The 19,447-nt window shown below is 42.5% G+C and overlaps 1 protein-coding gene across 1 annotated transcript in view; it reads right to left on the reverse strand.

The window, feature by feature from the left end:
• The window catches only part of TENM4 (teneurin transmembrane protein 4), a 2,254,482-nt gene that overhangs the window by 318,013 nt on the left and 1,917,022 nt on the right, over positions 1 to 19,447 (reverse strand). Inside the window, exon 10 of the mRNA XM_084644861.1 lies at positions 17,025 to 17,234. Within this exon, the coding sequence (XP_084500987.1) occupies positions 17,025 to 17,234 (210 nt within the window). The remainder of the gene's footprint in view (positions 1 to 17,024; positions 17,235 to 19,447) is intronic.

Raw genomic sequence — 19,447 nt, forward strand, 5'->3', positions numbered from 1 at the left:
CAGAATGCCTGTGTGACCTAAGGCCTAGTCATCTACATGCTCTGTGCCTCAGTTTCCCCCTTTGTAAAATGGGGATAATACTGATCTGATTCACAGAGGTGTCAAAAGGTTTAATCAATGTCTGCTAATTACTTAGAGATCCTAGAAGGAAAGGAGTAATAGAAATATTACTTTTATTAAAAAGCACTATGTGGAACAAGTTTCTGGAGAGATCTGTTGGTGATATAACAGATCTTACCCAACTTTGTAAAGAACTACATAAGTGCTAAGGACTGCTGATATTTTGACCTGACTGACATGAGAGAGGGAGGGGTGGTCTGGTACCTTGGAGCAAATTTTGGCTGGAAGTGATTACACTTTGCGCCCGTCACTTGTTTCAAGTTTCATTTGTGCAGCGGAAGCATGACTAGTCAATACTGCAAGGATGCCTCTAACTTAGTATACAGTATGCTGATCCTAATGTCGGCTATGAGTTCTCTTACTTGCTACCTCTTTGTATTGATCCTAATAATTTTTTCTTTAAAAAATAGTATAAAATGAACAAAACAATGGAATTCCATGTTGACCCTGACCCTTCATCCTTTTTTGATCCTTCTTTCTCCAAGAACTAACACCACATATGGAACAGTATCATCCTGCACTGACCTGCAATAGTAGAAATGCATAGAAAAACAATGTAATTCAAAGAGCAATAAAAATGATCAGGCAGTACTTTATGAGGAAAGAACAAATGAAGGAAATATGTATAATTTGGATAAGCAACTACCTCGTGGAGTGGGGGCTTGGTAATTTCATACAAGAATTTGCATCCTTCAAACTTTTAGGTGAGATATAGCTTGGATGGTACAAGTAGGAGTAACGAGATAAGTCTTAAAAAATCAGATCAACTGTCATGGAAAATATCTGAGCTATATTAGGCTGTGACACAGGCCTCCAAGGGAAGTGGTAGAAGTCCTATTGTTTAAAACTAGACTTCACAAAACTCTTGCAAAATCTACTATGTGAGAAGCAATCTTGCATTGGTAGGGTGATAAGAGACTCTCTGGTGCTAAGGGAGGAGTTAAGGTCCGAAAATTACATGATCTAGATTTGCCAAGATAAGCAACTCTGTAGCCCACATCACTGTCACAACCCTCACATAGGCATGAATCACAACTAGACTAGATTAATGCAAGAGGCTTAATGCTGAATTTCTTATACAATGCTCAGTGTTCCCTCATGCTGCCACAACACCTCAACCAGATTTGCAGCTATAACTAAATCATCTGATCACACCACTTCTGTGCTGTGCTTCTTTCATTACCATCTAATGTATCAAAATCACTGATGTTGTAGTTGTTAGCTTTACCTATGAAGCACTCCAAGGTCTTGGAGTACTTTATTTATTAGATATCCTATCCACCATCATAGCTGTCATGCTAATGAGACATGTGGTGTTGTTTTTTCTTTTTTTTTTGTTTTGTTTAAAGTAATAACTTAATATCATACAAATAAAGAAATTTCAAGTATGAAAAGTGCATTATTGCAATAATACCTTTTTGCAAGTCCAAAAATCTTGGTACAGAATAAAACTGTAAAGTGTAAAAAAGGAGTAAAACAATCAGTGCCATCTATTCATTCAAGACGTCCAACATATTAAAATGTTGCTGTGTGTGTTGCAGAGGCAGATTCACATCTGGAAGCAACGTGCATTTGAAAAGAAGCTATGGGTGTGTTCATTGTTTTGTGTTAATTTATCTTTTCTAGTTTTCTTCACTTCCATGTGCAGGAATTCACAATCTCTATGAATAGTGGTGCCCTACGTCACCCATTCTGTGCTGCTGCCAATTGCATATTTCCAAATTCTTCCTCATCCTCATGTGCATGTGTTGCCACCTTATCTTTTTGAACCCTGCCACAGAACGCAATTCTCCACTTGTGTGGGAGGATCTAAAGCCTAGTTGTTTGGCTGACTGAATGATTTGTAATAATACATATAATGATACAGAGCCTAATATCACAGCAAAACACCCACTGACAGTAATAAGTAACATGCATATTAGGGACACAGGATTATATATAGCACCTATCATCTGATAATTCCACGATGGTTTACAACAGTAATGTAATAAATCTCACATTTCCTGTGAAGTAAGTGGTTGTTATTACAATACATCCATTTTAAAGATGGGGACATTGAAGCAATGAGAAGTTAAGTGATTTCCTCAAGGCTGAATGAGGAATCAGTGGCTGAGGCAGGAATAGATCCCAGGTCTATGGGACACTGGAATGACAAAACAAAGCTCAGAAGAAGCTTTCATCCTTGATATGTAAAGATATCCCTGAGTTATTTGGGGATTTCTTAACTGGAGAGAGCCACATGAAGGACTTCAAGCTGTAGGTTGAGATTAATAGTGTGTCATAATACATATGGCAAATGACAGTGCAAACCACAGAAAATAATAGAAAGGAGGGGAAGATACATCCCCTGAGGCTGGGAAGTTATTGGATGTTTAGTTCTACGGAACAGATAGTTTGGAGGGAAAGCTATTCCTGGCTTCTTCCCTCTTACAAGTCAATCAGTGGCCTACAATAGCTAGCAAATTTCAGTTTATAAATAAAGTTCAAAGGCCTCAGAGTCATTTTAAAATGGAGGCTTCTGCCTTGAAAACAACTAATGGAGGAAGGTATCAAAAGCTTTGAATTCCTTCCCAACTGGAGATCAATTTCACAATAAAAACATGAGGCAGCTGTGAGTGTATAGTCACCAAACTCTTCACACTATTTTACAATACTTTGCCATTTTATAGTGGCTTTTATTTGAAGGTCTCAAAGAGCTTTCTGATGACTCTGCCAGGTGCAGAGAACACTCAACCCAATGGGAGTTGAGAACACATAGCACCTCCCAGGAGGCCCTTAACCCTTTCAGGTCTAGGCTCAGATATGTTAAATAATACAGTAATATTTGGTACTTGTATAGGTACCTTTCACCCAAGAATTTGGAAACATTTACAAAAACAATAATCTAGACTCTTAAGGGCCCTGTGACTGGGAGTAAAGAGACATGGGGGTCTGATTCTCCTCTCATTCTGACTGATGTAAATCAGAGGGAGCTTCAATGATGCTAACTGAGTTACACCGCCATAAAAGGAGTGAGAAGAGAATCAAGCGCATGGATTATCTTTCATTATCTTTGAAAACTCGTGGCGAACGGGGGAAGTCCCAGATGACTGGAAAAAGGCTAATGTAGTGCCAATCTTTAAAAAAGGGAAGAAGGAGGATCCTGGGAACTACAGGCCAGTCAGCCTCACCTCAGTCCCCGGAAAAATCATGGAGCAGGTCCTCAAAGAATCAATCCTGAAGCACTTGCATGAGAGGAAAGTGATCAGGAACAGTCAGCATGGATTCACCAAGGGAAGGTCATGCCTGACTAATCTAATCGCCTTCTATGATGAGATTACTGGTTCTGTGGATGAAGGGAAAGCAGTGGATGTATTGTTTCTTGACTTTAGCAAAGCTTTTGACAAGGTCTCCCACAGTATTCTTGTCAGCAAGTTAAAGAAGTATAGGCTGGATGAAGGCACTATAAGGTGGGTAGAAAGTTGGCTAGATTGTCGGGCTCAATGGGTAGTGATCAATGGCTCCATGTCTAGTTGGCAGCCGGTGTCAAGTGGAGTGCCCCAGGGGTCGGTTCTGGGGCCAGTTTTGTTCAATATCTTCATAAATGATCTGGAGGACGGTGTGGATTGCACTCTCAGCAAATTTGCGGATGATACTAAACTAGGAGGAGTGGTAGATATGCTGGAGGGCAGGGATAGGATACAGAGGGACCTAGACAAATTGGAGGATTGGGCCAAAAGAAATCTGATGAGGTTCAATAAGGATAAGTGCAGGGTCCTGCACTTAGGACGGAAGAATCCAATGCACCACTACAGACTAGGGACCGAATAGCTAGGCAGCAGTTCTGAGGAAAAGGACCTAAGGGTGACAGTGGATGAGAAGCTGGATATGAGTCAGCAGTATGCCCTTGTTGCCAAGAAGGCCAATGGCATTTTGGGATGTATAAGTAGGGGCATAGCAAGCAGATCGAGGGATGTGATCGTTCCCCTCTATTCGACATTGGTGAGGCCTCATCTGGAGTACTGTGTCCAGTTTTGGGCCCCACACTACAAGAAGGATGTGGAAAAATTGGAGAGAGTCCAGCGAAGGGCAACAAAAATGATTAGGGGTCTGGAACACATGACTTATGAGGAGAGGCTGAGGGAACTGGGATTGTTTAGTCTGCAGAAGAGAAGAATGAGGGGGGATTTGATAGCTGCTTTCAACTACCTGAGAGGTGGTTCCAGAGAGGATGGTTCTAGACTATTCTCAGTGGTAGAAGACGACAGGACAAGGAGTAATGGTCTCAAGTTGCAGTGGGGGAGGTTTAGGTTGGATATTAGGAAAAACTTTTTCACTAGGAGGGTGGTGAAACACTGGACTGCGTTACCTAGGGAGGTGGTAGAATCTCCTTCCTTAGAAGTTTTTAAGGTCAGGCTTGACAAAGCCCTGGCTGGGATGATTTAATTGGGGATTGGTCCTGCTTTGAGCAGGGGGTTGGACTAGATGACCTCCTGAGGTCCCTTCCAATCCTGATATTCTATGATTATGTTCCCAGTCCTGCAACTGACTTTCTATGTTCTCATTGTACAGATGAAGAAACTGAGGTACAGACTGTTTAAGGGAAGTGACTTGCCCAAGGTCACACAGTAAATCTTGTGGCACAGCCAGATATGGATCTCTGATGACTTGTGACTCCCAGTGCTTTGCTCCAACCACTAGAGAACACTGCCTTTTCTTTATTACCCTTCTTCAGCTGTTCAGAGAATGACCTTTCAATCAGATCTATTCTACTTGGAGCCGTGTTTCATGTTAGTCAGGAGTCTCCCAGAAATCTCTTTCTCTGAGCATGACCTGATGTAGGTCAAAACACTGGTGATCCTGTGGTGAGTAGGTAACAAATTGGCCCCATACATTAATATTTCATTTTCTTGAATACCATAGCGATTAATTCAGTCTTTGGAGTGAGATTTTATTGAGCATTTAATTGTTACACGTTCAAAGAAATGAAGCAGTTTTTGAACACAGACATGCATCAAAGCCAAAACACTGCTATTTTTGTTTGTGCTCTGATGTTTTAAGCCATTAAATAGGGGCTGGTTTTTTTTCAATTTTGTAAAAATCTTTTTTTCTCCTGAGATGAGACCCTATACAGCTTGTCAAGTTTCAGCCCACAATGAATTTTTACTGCAGATATAAACCCGTGAAAGCAGGGATTTTTAATGAAAATGCTGACATAACTTTAACTACACCAATGCTGCTGTAATGCTCAGGTTACTAGGAATATTTCTGCTGCCAATTCAGTTTAACAAATCTGAATGCATATAATTTGTTCCAGTTGTGTTTCCTCTGAGTGGGACTCTGTCGTGTACACGTTTCAATCTGGCTTGTGTTAAACAAAAAAAACCCCAAAACACTCCTCTGTAAATTTACTTACACAGAGATATGGTTTTATCACAGCTACAGTGCTATAAATCTGCTTTAACTGTTTCACTGTGTTTCTTTACTAGTCTGGATAGATCTCATTTTACTGCTCCCCTACACTGAATGTGACAGTCATAACTTTGTTCTTATTCTATTAGTGATGTTTAGTATCAGCAGGAAAACAACCTTCTGTGCATTCACCATTCAGGTTGTTCACTCTGGACCAAACCCTCTTCTTGTTGACAACACACTGACTTCAGTGGGGTAAGGATTTGACCCTCGCTCCAACAGGGGCCTGATCCAAAGCCTCATGAAATCAACCAAAAGCCTCCCACTGACTTCAGTGGGACTGGATCAGGCCCTAGAGCATATGACTTTAGTGAACTGCCTCTTATTTTTGGCTCATACTTAAGCCAAACAACTGCCAGTTTTAAACAAGTCATCTCATTTTAAGCAGCCACTTAGGGCTCCATGTCCTATAAAAGCTCTGCAGCTCACAAGCTAGCCCTGTCCTAATCATTCTCCATTGGTAGCAGGCGTGGAATGGGAGGAAAAACTCAGCAGGACAGGCTCTATCCCCCCCTCACCCCCTTTGGTAGGGGGACTGGAGAAGGAAAGAGCTCAGGTCTGATCCTCCTCATTCCTGGCAGTTTGCGGCTCTTCTCTTGATTGAAGGAACAATGGTCTTATGGTAAAGACAAAGGGCTGGGAATCAAGAGGCTTTGGTTCTAGTGCAACTTCTTTACTGTGTATCTTTTAGCAAATCTCTCAGGCCCACATTTTCAGATGTGCCCACCAATCTGGGACGCCTTCAGTGAAGTAACTGAGCAATGGCAATGTTCAGTAACACTAGTAATCGAGTCCCAAGTGCCTCAGGTTAGATATACAACAGCTGAAGTACTCAAAATTAGTGACTCTAGTCAAAATATTTTGAATGGGATAGAGCAAAAATACTTTTTTCTACATCAACTTTGTGAGGCAAAAATTGTTTTTTGAAAATTTTCACTAAATTTTTTATCTAATATTTTATTTAAAATGTTTATTGAAATTTTCAAAAAAAATTGCATTTAAATTTTGAAATAAAAGGTCTGGAAACAAAACTGATCATGTGACTAAGCTGACCAAAAATAATTATTAAAATATATTTCTTATTTCAAAAATGGAAAATGATAAATTAACAATTGATCGAAAACATATTTTTCACAATAAATAAAAATTAAAACAGTAAAGAAAATCATTCAAACATTTTTGTAGGGTTTTTTTTTTTTTAAAATGAGCTCTCTTTATGATACTCTAAAAAGTGCTGGGGCTTCCTGTTCCTCACTTTCCCATCTTATAAGGTCATGAATCATGTCTACTTCACAGGGAAGCTGGGAGATTAATTTAAATATACATTTCTAAAGGGCACTGTGATCCTTTGATGTAAGATGCTACATAGGAGCAAAACCTAATTATCATTTACTTTGAATACATGTAATGCAGTGGGAAACACTGGAATATCAGGACATGCTGCCTGTGCACTCACTGTGAGGACAGAGAATGGACTCTACATTTGTGGCTCTTTCTTTGTGTGTGTGTGTGTGTGTGTATGGAGATGGGGAATCTAGTTTTTACATGAAAGAAGATTTAATATAATGTGGATTTATTATGAATAATTAGATTGCAAAACATAAATTATTACTATTTACATTATTGAAGTCCTCAAAAGTTCTCTCATTCAAATCCCTCAACATTCACTACTTCTGAGAGTCTCGCAAAGTACAATTACGTTTTAAATCCTTCAATTATTCCTTTATTTTGGGTTCCCCCACTGAATACTATTTTCTTTGTAACTATCTTTTAAGCCAACAACTCTGTAAACATTTAAGCACATGGTTAAAAAGATGGATGTTTGACTTCAACGGGACACGCTTATTAAATTTAAGCACACCTGTATCTGCAAGTTCAGAGACACAAGGCCTGATTCAAAACAGACTGAAGTCAATAAGAGTCTTTCAGTTGTCTTCAGTGGGCTTTGGATCAGGTGCTAAGATTAGACATTCTGTGGCGCAGGGACTGTCTGTATATCATTAGTACAGCACCAAACACACCTTCATAAATCTAAACATATCATGAAAAATAATGATAATAATCACAGATGCATCTGAAGCTGTGATCTCCTTGGAGCAGAGAATCTGCCGTATTTCTGTTTGGAAAGTGCCTTACACATCTTGGGTGCTAAAAGAAACAAATAATAAATAAATAATATAATAATGATAATAACAGACTTTTCTATCTTTAACTAATATGCTCCTCAGGAAGAGTTCCTCAGCTGGCATAAATTGGCACAGCTCCACTGACTTCAATAAAGCAACACCACTTTGCGCCAGATGAGGATCTAAGAAGCCATGAGTGAGGCTGAAATGAATTACCCCTTTAGCTCGCACGTGTGAGGGACCTGGGTGACCACTTGTGGCTGGCTAGCTGTCGCAGGGGCTAAGGAGATATGTTTGAGGGAGTGGGGGAGAGGGACTGGGGAGGTAAATTAGAGATGGAAACAAGTTTTCTGATCTTTAGCACCTCAGTGATAAACACTGCAGATAAATACACTCTATGGCCTTGTCTACATTGGCAAGTTCCTGCGCAGTAAAGCAGCTTTCTGCGGTGTAACTCCTGAGGTGTACACACTGCCAAGCCACCTAGTGCGCAGAAACTGCGCAGTTGCAGCGCTGTAAAAAACCCACCCCGATGAGAGGCATACAGTTTTCTGCATCAGGGCTGCAGCGCCATGGTGCCAGAGTAGCCACCCTGGTCGATTACAATGCTGTGATTGGCTTCCAGGAGGTGTCCCACAATGCCTGTTCTCACCTCTCTGGTCATCGGCTGGACCACTACTGCCGTGCCCTCAGGTGACCAACCATGAGCCCCACCCCTTAAATTCCTTGGGAATTTTGAAAGTCCCCTTCCTGTTTGCTCAGTGATGCGTGCAGTGGTCTCAGCGCATCTTTCCAGGTGGCCAGGCTTGCTCCACGCACCAGGCAATCCCCCGCTTAGAGCAATGCCGAGCTGCTGGACCGCATCAGCATTTGGGGACAGGAGGCTGTCCAGTACCAGCTGCGCTCTAGCCACAGGAATTATGATACCTACGGACAGATTTCACGATGCATGACAGAAAGGGGCTGTGACCGGGACACATTGCAGTGCAGGGTCAAAGTGAAGGAGCTGTGGAACACCTACCACAAGGCACGGGAGGCAAACCGCCGCTCCGGTGCTGCTCCCACGAGCTGCTGGTTCTACAAAGAGCTGGACGTGATACTCGGTGGCAACACCACCTCCATTGCAAAGGCCACTGTGGATACTTTGGTGGCTTGTGTGCCAGTCGAGAGTGGACCGAGCCAGGAGCAGGAAATCTTGGATGAGGACGTGGTGGGGGAGGGGGACCCAGAGGCAGAGGACAACTCGAAGGTCAGAGATGCATGCAGCCAGGAGCTCTTCTCTACCCTGGAGGAGGCTAGCCAGTCACAGCTGTCGGAGCTTGGAGAAGTGCAAACAGGAGAGGAGGCCCCTGGTAAGTGGCTTTGATTCTGGGAATCGCTGAAGTGAGTTGTTGGGGGCAGAAGGGTTGCAGAAAGCAGGCTTGTGTCTGTATTATGCAAGTACCACCGCATGCTTAGTCTGAACAGTGGAACACCGTGTTGATTGACTCCCTCACTTCTCGGGAATCTGCCTCAGAGATCTCCATGAAACTCTGATGGAGATACTGGGCAATCCACTGCCGCAGGTTCTTTGGCAGAGCTGTTTTGTTTCTTGCCCCATTAAGGGTAACTTTCCCATGCCACTCTGCCATCACTGGGGGTGATGGGGGGGCCATTGCTGCACACAGGTGAGCCTCATAAGGTCCAGGGCGGAAGCCCCAGTCTCGGAAAAGACCCTCCTTTGATTCCCAGCTCATCCTCAGCAGCAAGGTGTCTTCCATAATGAATACAGCCTGTGAAAAATGTGGGGACACTAATGATTATAAGGCCCCGCTACAGTGCTGGGTCTCCCCAAGAGCTACGTGCCCAGCGTACAGTATGGTCCTGGAACACTGATTTGCCCTGCCCCTGCAGTAACTCACCATTTTGGGGGTCTTGTGGCTTATGTGTGCTTGGCTGGGGTCAGCCAGTTAGTGACAGGTATGTGAATAGTGGCTGTGTTTTAAATCACTGAATCAGTGGTCTGTGTGTTGCAAACAACACTGCTTCGTAAAATGTTTCATTTTGGCTTCAGAGATATGACCTTGGGATCCCAGCCTCCCTCTTTGTTATTGCCGGCTGAACAGGTGCGCAGAATTAGAAAGCAGCCATGAAGAACTAAAGAGGACTTCCTGCGTGATGTCATGATAAACTCCATGGCCGAAAAACAAGAATTGAAGGAGTGGCAGGACAGAGAGAAAAGGGACCAAAAGGAGAATACGGTGCACCAGAACGAAGTCACGGAGTGGCTCTTAAATGTTATTGAGTGCCAAGCGGACAGGCTCCAGGCATTACTAGCACTGCAAACTGAACAGCTCTGTGCCCACCCTCACCTGCAGCTGCTGTCACAAAACTCTTTCCCATGCGCTCTCCAGACACCACCAACACGCTCTTATCAACCTCCTGGCTCCAGACTGTACCCGCTGCATTCCACTCCTCCCCCGTCACAGTCCAGCATTGCAGACGCTCAGTACCCACCGCACGCAACACCCATCGCTCTGCAGCTTAGCCCTGCTGAAGTACAGTACCAACTGCACTGTACTCCAGAGGACAAGGCTGCATATGATACCTGGACATACACAAATCTTTAACCATCCCGGGACCCCACCTCCTCCTGGGACCCTCCCTTCCCCCATCCCCCACAGTGCTGATGGTTTTTTTTGTTTGCCTCTCGCCTTCGGTTGTTGTTTTTTAATAAAAGAATTGTTTTGGTCTGAAAGCAATCTTTATTCCATTAACTGAAAGCAAACCGAGCCCTGCAAAGCAACAGGCAATTTTCTTAAACCTTCACAGTGCATCATCTGCACCAATCACAATCACCTCCTAGCATTAAAAGCACTGCACTCCCGAGCATAGCAACAAATATTAGTGGATTTCAGCTTCAAATTTCTGCCTCAAGGCATCCCTGATCCTTATGACCCCGCGCTGCGCCCCTCTAATAGCCCTGGTCTCTGGCTGTTCAAATTCAGCCTCCAGACGCTGAGCCTCAGCGATCCAGCTCTGAGTGAAGCTTTCACCCTTCCCTTCACAAATATTATGAAGCATACAGCATGCGGCTATAAGCATAGAAATACTATCACTGACCAGGTCCAGCCTTCCATATAGGCAGCGCCAGCGGGCCTTTAAATGGTCAAAAGCGCAGTCAACAGTCATTCTGCACTTGCTCAGCCTGTTGTTGAACCACTCCTTGCTGCTGTCAAGGTTCCCTGTTTATGGCTTCATAAGCCATGGCATTAAGGGGTAGGCAGGGTCTCCCAGGATGACAATGGGCATTTTGACTTCCCGTACGGTGATCTTCTGGTCTGGAAAGAAAGTCCCTGCTTGCAGCTTCCTGAACAAGTCAGTGTTCCGAAAGATGCATGCATCATGCACCCTTCCAGACCAGCCTGAAAAGCCCATGGTGATCCACAAGCATCTGGAGAACCATAGAGAAATACCCCTTCTGATTAATGTACTAGGTGGCTCGGTCTCTGGTGCCAGAATTGGAATATGCATGCCATCTATCGCCCCTCCGCAGTTAGGGAAGCCCATTTGTGCAAAGCCATCCACAATGTCACGCACGTTGCCCAGAGTCACGGTCTTTTGAAGCAGGATACGATTAATGGCCCTTCACACTTCCATCAACACACGTCCGACAGTCAACTTTCCAATTCCGAACTGGTTAGTGACCAATCGGTAGCACTCTGGAGTAGCCAGCTTCCACAGTGCAATCGCCACATGCTTCTTCAATGACAGGGCAGCTCTCATTCTCGTGTCCTTGTGCCACAGGGCTGGGGCGAGCTCATCACACAATCCCATGAAGGTGGCTTTCCTCATCCGAAAGTTCTGGATCCACTGCTCATCATCCCAGACATGCATGACAATGTGATCCCACGACTTAATCCTTGTTTCCTGAGCCCAAAAGCGGCGTTCCACTGTGGTCAGCATCTCTGTGAATGCCACAAGCAATCTCATGTTGTAGCTACATCGTGTTGTGTTGCATCCGATGAAGTGAGCTGTAGCTCACGAAAGCTTATGCTCAAATAAATTGGTTAGTCTCTAAGGTGCCACAAGTACTCCTTTTCTTTTTGCAAATACAGACTAACACGGCTGTCACTCTGAAACCTGTCGTTGTAGCTACTGAGTGTGGCAAGATCAATGTCGAACTCCTCTTGCCTTTGTAGTTTAAGGAATAACTCCATTGCCACTCATGACGTGTTAGAGCCAGCAGCATACTAGTCAGCAGTGCGGGTTCCATTCCTGCAGACCGAAGAGGCAGAGCACGCAGTACACAAACTGTTGAAAGATGGCGCCAAATGCGAACAGAAGCACAGGGATTTCTGGGATGCAAAGCAATGCATCACGGGGCACTGGGACAGGAACCAGGATGCCCTGTGACCCCTTCTGCCTTCCCACAATTCTTAGCAGCAGAAGAGGAAGAGCTGCTCTGTGGGATAGCTGCCCAGAGTGCACCTCTCTGAATACCGCTGCAAGTGCCGCAAGTGTGAACACGCTGTTGCACAGACAGCTGACAGTGTGAACACACAACAGCGGTTTCCCCTCAGCGGCACTGTAACAGCTGGCAATGTAACTCTGCCAGTGTAGACAGGAAAGACAAGAGGCTTGGAGGGATGGGAAAACAAAGCCTTGTGGCAACATGTGAAGCCACTCCGGTCTCTATTCCCACAGTTCAAAGTGACCAAAGGGTAGGCTTTAGGAAAGTGTTAACACTGTGAAGTGACCCAGCACCTAGCTTAGACAGAAGAATTGGAAAGGGGGAGCAAATTAATCCTAAGTAAAACTGGGGGACCTACAGGAACTGAGCCAGCTGGTGACGGGAAGAGCATTGGTGTTCTTGTAACTTTCTAAAGAGAAAGAACATTTTTGCCATTGATTTGAAGGAGGGGAGCTTGTAGGGCCTGATCCAGATCCCACTGAAGTCAATGGAAAGAGTCCCACTGATTTCAGTTGTAGCTGCCCCAGCCCCTCAGTCTCTGACCCTAAAAGACTAACACATATACTTAACATTACGCTGTGAACAGTCTCATTGACTTCAGTGATTGCAAAACCTTGCTGAGGCAGGGACTATGTTGTCTATGTCTTGCACAGCACTGAATGCGCTGTTGGCATTAAAGGTATAACAACATTGTGCCAGAGCGAATCCTACCCTTAGCTTTTCTAGGACCGTTCTAGGACTCTTCTACATTCACCTTGGGTGACACAGGCAGACGGTGTAATGTTGCTATTTGTGAAGTAATGTCCTCACGGACAGCAAATGAAACAAGACTGGTGCAAAGGAGTGGGCAGCAAGGACAAGCAGCATTGCAAACAGTCATGTATTAAAGGATTAATATTCAGGAAGAATTCAAAAAGACATTTGGTTCCAAATTTTCAAACATGGCCTCTAAGGCCCTGATCCTGTAAATTATTGCAACAGATGGACTTCTGAGCCTTCACAGTGCCCCAATGACTTCATTGGGGGGGCTCTCTACAGGCACACAGACCCATGTGGGGTACCTTTCAGGATCGGGGCCTAGTTCTGGATAACATCTTTAGACCTCTGCCATTCCCATTGACTTCCACTGGAGTTGTATGTGCTCTGTCCCATGATCCCTAAAGCTTAGCACCCAGGCAGTGAGAGGCTCAAAATCAGAGGTGACTTTAAAAAATGTGAGCCTCCATCTTAGTTCCTGAACAGATGTAGCAGGTTATGCAGATGTTTTTTTTCTCTTGTATCTTCATCTATCCTTCCTATCTGCCTATGCTGCTTTGTATACCTCATAAAAACAAAAAACCTAAAGATATCTAAAGATGTCCAGTGGTTAGGGAATTGGAAGACTCAGGTTTAATTCCCTGCTCTGCAACAGACTTCCTGTGTGACTTCCTGGGCAAGTCACTTAGATCCAAATTTTTAAAGCTATTTAGGCATTGCTGCACTCAGCATTGTAATGTCTAACTGATTTAGGAGCCTATTTCTCATGAGATCCAGGCTCCTAAATCAGTTAGGTATTGCAATGCCGAGCACAGCAAACCCTAAATAATGTTAAAAATCTGGGCCTTAGTGTCTCTGTACCTCAGTTCCCATTATATGTAAAGTAAGGATAACAGCATTTCCCCACCTCAAAGTGGTGTTGTGAAGATAAACAGATTAAAGATTGCAAGGGCCTCAGATACTATAGTTATGGGGGCCATATAAGTACCACAGATAGACAGATTTCTGACTATGGCATCTCATAATGTTCCTCTTTGCTTGTTAGGCAGCATGTCGGTGTAGTTGATTTTTCTTAAGATTGTCTTAAAGGTGAGAAACTTTGAAAACTAACTGGTGATTCTGGATGCCCAATTAGAGATACCTTAAAGGGGCCTGATTTTCAGAAAGTGCTGACCACCCAACACTATCCAAAAATCAGGACTTCTTATGGTCTCTCAAGTTGGGCACCCAAAAATTGAGGCACCCAAAATCACCAGTCACTTTGAAAAATATGGCTTAAAAGATATCCTTAAAAAGGAATCTGGGAGTTCACATAAATAAGAAGCAAAGTGAAAAGTGATTTTGAAAATTCCTTCTGTTATTAAAATTTCTATTAATAACAGAGATACGGGGTTACTCTTTGATTTTAATTAGAAAAGATGGGTTTGCAATTTATGGAGCACAAAAATAAAATGTTGAAGAAAGAAAATCTGTGGGTCTTTACCTACTACTTTAGTTCTTCAATATTAATTTGAAATTTTAGTTGAACATTTTCACAAAAATACTACTACATTAGTACCTTTTTCGATGGAGTGGAACTCAGATAAAGAATAGTCTAATGTATCCCCAAAAATACCTTTTGTTCCATGTGCATTATATTTGCAATTTACATGGGGATTTGGAACAGCAGCTCCATGGGTGTTACTTACTTTGGATGGACTCCTCTAAAGCTGAGTTTACACAGCTGTGGAAAGAAAACCTAGCAGGGATCAATTAAAAAGTGCAACACAAATCCTTAGCCAGGCATTCTCAGGCAGTCCTGCTGTTGAGACAGCCACTATACACAGAGAATGAGTGCTCTAACTATATTAAACTTAGTCCTAACCAAAATAAGCTTTTACTAATTTTCCCCATTTAGGGGACATAAAGAGCTGCCTTTGTCATTTAAAGTCTATGCTGACTAAGCCTCATAGAAACAGAACTTTAAGGAACCAAGGCAATTAAATCAATTTTGAGGGGTCAGAAGAGCCTTAGCATTTTAGACATGATGGACTTGTATGGTCTGTGCTTCTCATTCAGGTGAACTCCCAGATTATGGGCTGATAGGATGCATAATAAGTCAATGAGGCTTTCAAAGGTCACCTTTGTTTTTTGCTGATAGCAGAGTGAGGGTGACATTGTAGCAGGTCACAAATGTGCTGGATTTACCTGCACCTCTCATTACTGAACAACCCGAGTCACCAAGCAAATGAGACCCCAGACACACTGTCTCTGTGTGGGACATATTTATTACCAACCTGCAGAATTTTACACACAAAGAAGGCCCTGGGGAATGTAAAGCCTTGACAAACTGATGCAAGGAGAAGAGTATAAATAAGCAGACAGCTGAAGAGCCTAAAGTCTCACTAACTCACCAGCACATCAATAATACAATAATGTCATCAACTCACTGTAGACTCTGAACAATGCTTTTTCTGTTGTTCAGTTAATTAGTAAAAGAAGAGATTAAGGGGTTTAATCTCTCTCTCTCTCTCTCTACCTGGAGGGGGTGTCGAGACAGATAGATGGACAGATAGATAGACTATGCTCATATAAGAATTACTGAGGATGTTAGATTGGGCAGCTTTTGTCTCCAACCAGCACTGTGTTACTGTGAACACTAAAGGGTCATCTACACCACTGCAAGCTTGACTATACTAGTGATTGAAGGGAGGTAGGAGGATATGAATTTTAAACAGTTTCCTGAATGAATGCACCACTGTATTTTCCCCCTGTTCTCCTTATGATAACAATTCATGAAAGATAACCTTCTCCACTGAAAAGCCCTGAAGTTTTTACCATAGCAAATGCAAGAAAGAGAAGAAAAAGGAAAGTGAGGAGGGGAGGAATTAATTCAGTGTCAAACTTTTTTCCCTTTCCATACTAGGAAACCTTCTTAAAACCTCAACAGAAATGGGGCTAAGCTGTTACCAGATGCTGTAAACCTCTCTCACTTTTTTTTTTTTTTTGGTAGATGTCTGTGAATGGCTTCACCCCCATAAATCAGACCTTCCTGCAATTATCATTCTGGCTGGATAGCAGTGGGCTGACTGGCCCTTGTTGTTTCACTGCTGATATCTGCACTACATCAGGTTACACTGTCCTTGATGAATTTAACATTGCTGTATCAATTAGCTTTGTCTCCCTTTTTACAAGTCATTGTCTTTAGGATGCGAAGTTGTAAAGCAAATCATTTTATTTCCTTTGCATTCCTTTACATCCTCATTCTTTTAGTGGTATCCCTTTCCTGGGTGACTCCCACTAAGGTAAGTGGGAGTTGGAAGCCTTCAGTACCTAGTAGGATAGAGACCTGTTGCTGCTTTTGTATTTTGCCTTTAGGAAATTTATCAAGGCTACCTGCAGAAATTTGGATCCATAACCTATTTCTGGCCTGTGCGTGTGAAGGTAACATGCTGATGTCACTTGTCACAACTCATATTTGGGTTAAAACATGCAGGCTGAGGCTTTAGAAATTAGTTTTTAAATCTGTATTCTCATAATGAAGCCACTAAGACTGTCTCGCATCTGTACCAGTCTGAGAGTGGAAGTCCCAGTGAAACCATAAAAGCAGACCCAGTGAAAAGTTTCTCATAGTCTTGAAGTCCTCCAGGACACAATCCCCTGGCCTGTTTACAATTCAATCAAAGTAAACATTTCACAAAGCCTGAATTCCATCTGATCTCCGAACTGGTCATTTGAAAGGAAATGTTCCTGACATTGACACACAAAATTTACTCAGAAAGTTTTACAGACCCGCAGCGAAAACACTAATGTGAAGTTGTGTGACATTTCAGCCGAGCTACTGCCTCAGCAGTAATCAGCGTTTCAGAGCTGGGCTCAGGTGCTGTCTCAAGTTAGGTGATTTGTTCCAACCAACACAGCAATGCTTCGTTCAGCAGAGATACAGGGACACAATCCACAGGAAACACAAGGAGTTTAAAACAACACACACAGTGGCTGTAAAACTGAAGCAGAATGTCATCAAACACAGGGTGAATTACTATTCAAAGTCCAGGAGGCAACCCAAACCTGCATCCTACAGGCCCCCACACAACTTGTAAGACAAGCAAGCAGTAAAGTAGGTAGAGAGAATAACTCACCATTGGCAGGTACACAGAGGTTTCCAGAGCCACTTTTAACTAAGAATGAATTAGGGACAAACTCTTCCTCAGAGTCAGAGTCCTGGGTTGGCTGGGCCACACCATTGCCTAGCAACCTTCTCTGGCTCTCATTGGCTGCAGGGGGAGGGGGAGGGGAGGGGGACTGCTCAATAGGGGTTGATGAAGCAGATGAACAATGCAAAGGAGGACCTGTGAACCACAAACACAAACACAGACAGAAAAATAAAAATTTATAAGGCACACAAGGAAAATCAACAGAAAACATGCACAGTGGGGGAGGGGGGGACTTTCAAAAACAGGACATACTGCACATATTTATTAACATATGCACTGTGTGTGAATTTACACACTGCATATGCATGTCTATATATTTATGTATATATATAGACACACAAATACATACACTTAAATATGAATATGTTGTACAGTGTGCTTCTTATAAATCCTGCCATTTCCAATCTAATGTAGAACGTGGGTCTCTAACGAAATGTACACTATCAAGAAATTTAAACACCAAATTTAGGCTTTTTTTACTTTTTACTAAATTTATCAATAGATATGCTTTTGTGATTTCTTAACAATTATTCAGAACCATTCTTGGTTTGGATTTAATCATTCCCCTGTACTGTTTATAACCCAAAGAGCCCTTACTCACATGAGAAAACGGGGGCAGGAAAGACTCAAGCTGCAGTGACGTGCTACTGCATGTCAGCACGCCAATGAAACTGACTAGCAACAGGCTAGAATAAAAGTAAATCCAGACAGTATAATTTCATGAAGTCAAGAGAGAGGCAGTATAATAAGTAGTATTTATATAGGGCCACTCCTGACTCAGGAAAAGCTCCTATTCACATCAAAAGAAGTTAGATTGGGCCCAAAGTGAGTATTTAGGCCCCAGTTCTGCAAACACACTGCAAAGAGTTTGCAGGATCTGGATCTTAATACTTAATGGATAATACAAATATTTCATACAAATTTTCAAACAAAACTGTCAAATCAAAAATCCCAAGTGACTAAAAGAAAGACTGTTATATTTATTCAAGCCTGATGTCTGAATATGTGCAGTACATCACTAAAAACAGAGGGAATATAAAAACAGACATATAATAAGTTAAAATACAGGACAATGCATTTAACAATGAATTTTTTCCTTGAAACGCTTCATATGAAAGTCATAATGATAAATCTGTCACATTTTCCAAATAGTAAAAAATCATCATAAAAATGGCCCTACTGGGTCAGATCAAGAGTCCATCTAACCCACTATCCTGTCTTCTGACAGTGGCCAGTGCAAGGTGCCCCAGAGGGAATGAACAGAACAGGTAATCATCAAGTGATCCATCCCCTATTGCTCATTCCCAGCTTCTGGCAAACAGAGAAATCGATCATGAGAAATCCATCAAAATTACTCAAGTCCTGAAAAATCAGCATGAAAACTCTGTCAAACTTTCTTAAAAAAATGTTTTTAAAAAGCTTTACTTGACCATAACAAAAACACATGCCACATCATGGTTGCACAGTTTTTCTTAGTAAACATAATGTTGTTTGCAGTGGTGTTGTAGCTGTATTGAGAGGATATTAGAGAGACAAGGTAGGGGAGGTAATATCTTTTACTGGACCAACTTCTGTTGGTGAAAGAGACCAGCTTTTGAGCTACTCAGAGCTCTGCTTAGGTCTGAGAAAGGTACTCAGAGTGTCACAGCTAAATACAAGGTGAAACAGATTGTTTAGCATAAGTAAAAAAAACAGGAGTACTTGTGGCATCTTCAGTAGTTAACATATTCTAAAGGACCTTTCAATATGAAGTGACCTTTTAACACCCCTGCAGTCACAGGACCACACACGGGGGCGTTAATGGGTTACAGATTGTTGTAATACGCCATAAATCCATGATTTTTAGTGAATAGCAAAGTTATGAATTTAAGATCCCAGGCTCATCTTTTGAAACTGCTGTGCAGGTTTCCTTTGAGGACAAGGACTGGGAAGTCAGATATGGAGTGATCCTTTTGTGGAAGTGTTCGCCGATGGGTGATATGATATTCTTGTCTTTTACCCTTTTTCTGTTTGAGTTCATCCGAGAGTATAATGATTCTCTGGTCTCACCCGGGTAACACCAATATGCCTCAAAGTCTCCTCGCTGTGCCTAGGTCAGGCAGCACACGTTGCACATACCATCATACATTTTATCTAGAGCCCAATAAGACTGACCAGTAGGCATAATGATCTGAAAAGAAGTCCTAAATTCAAAATGTCTACATTTTTGTCAGTTTATGTCAGATGGTTAATGTTATATATATACACATACATATAACTTTATACTATACACACTCACACACAATATACTGTAGTTCATTAGATTTTATTTTCTCTGATACTGACATATTGGTTAGTGAAAAGAAAAA

Source organism: Lepidochelys olivacea, assembly GCF_965140295.1.
Source record: "Lepidochelys olivacea isolate rLepOli2 genome assembly, chromosome: 1".
Lineage (NCBI taxonomy): Eukaryota > Metazoa > Chordata > Testudines > Cheloniidae > Lepidochelys > Lepidochelys olivacea.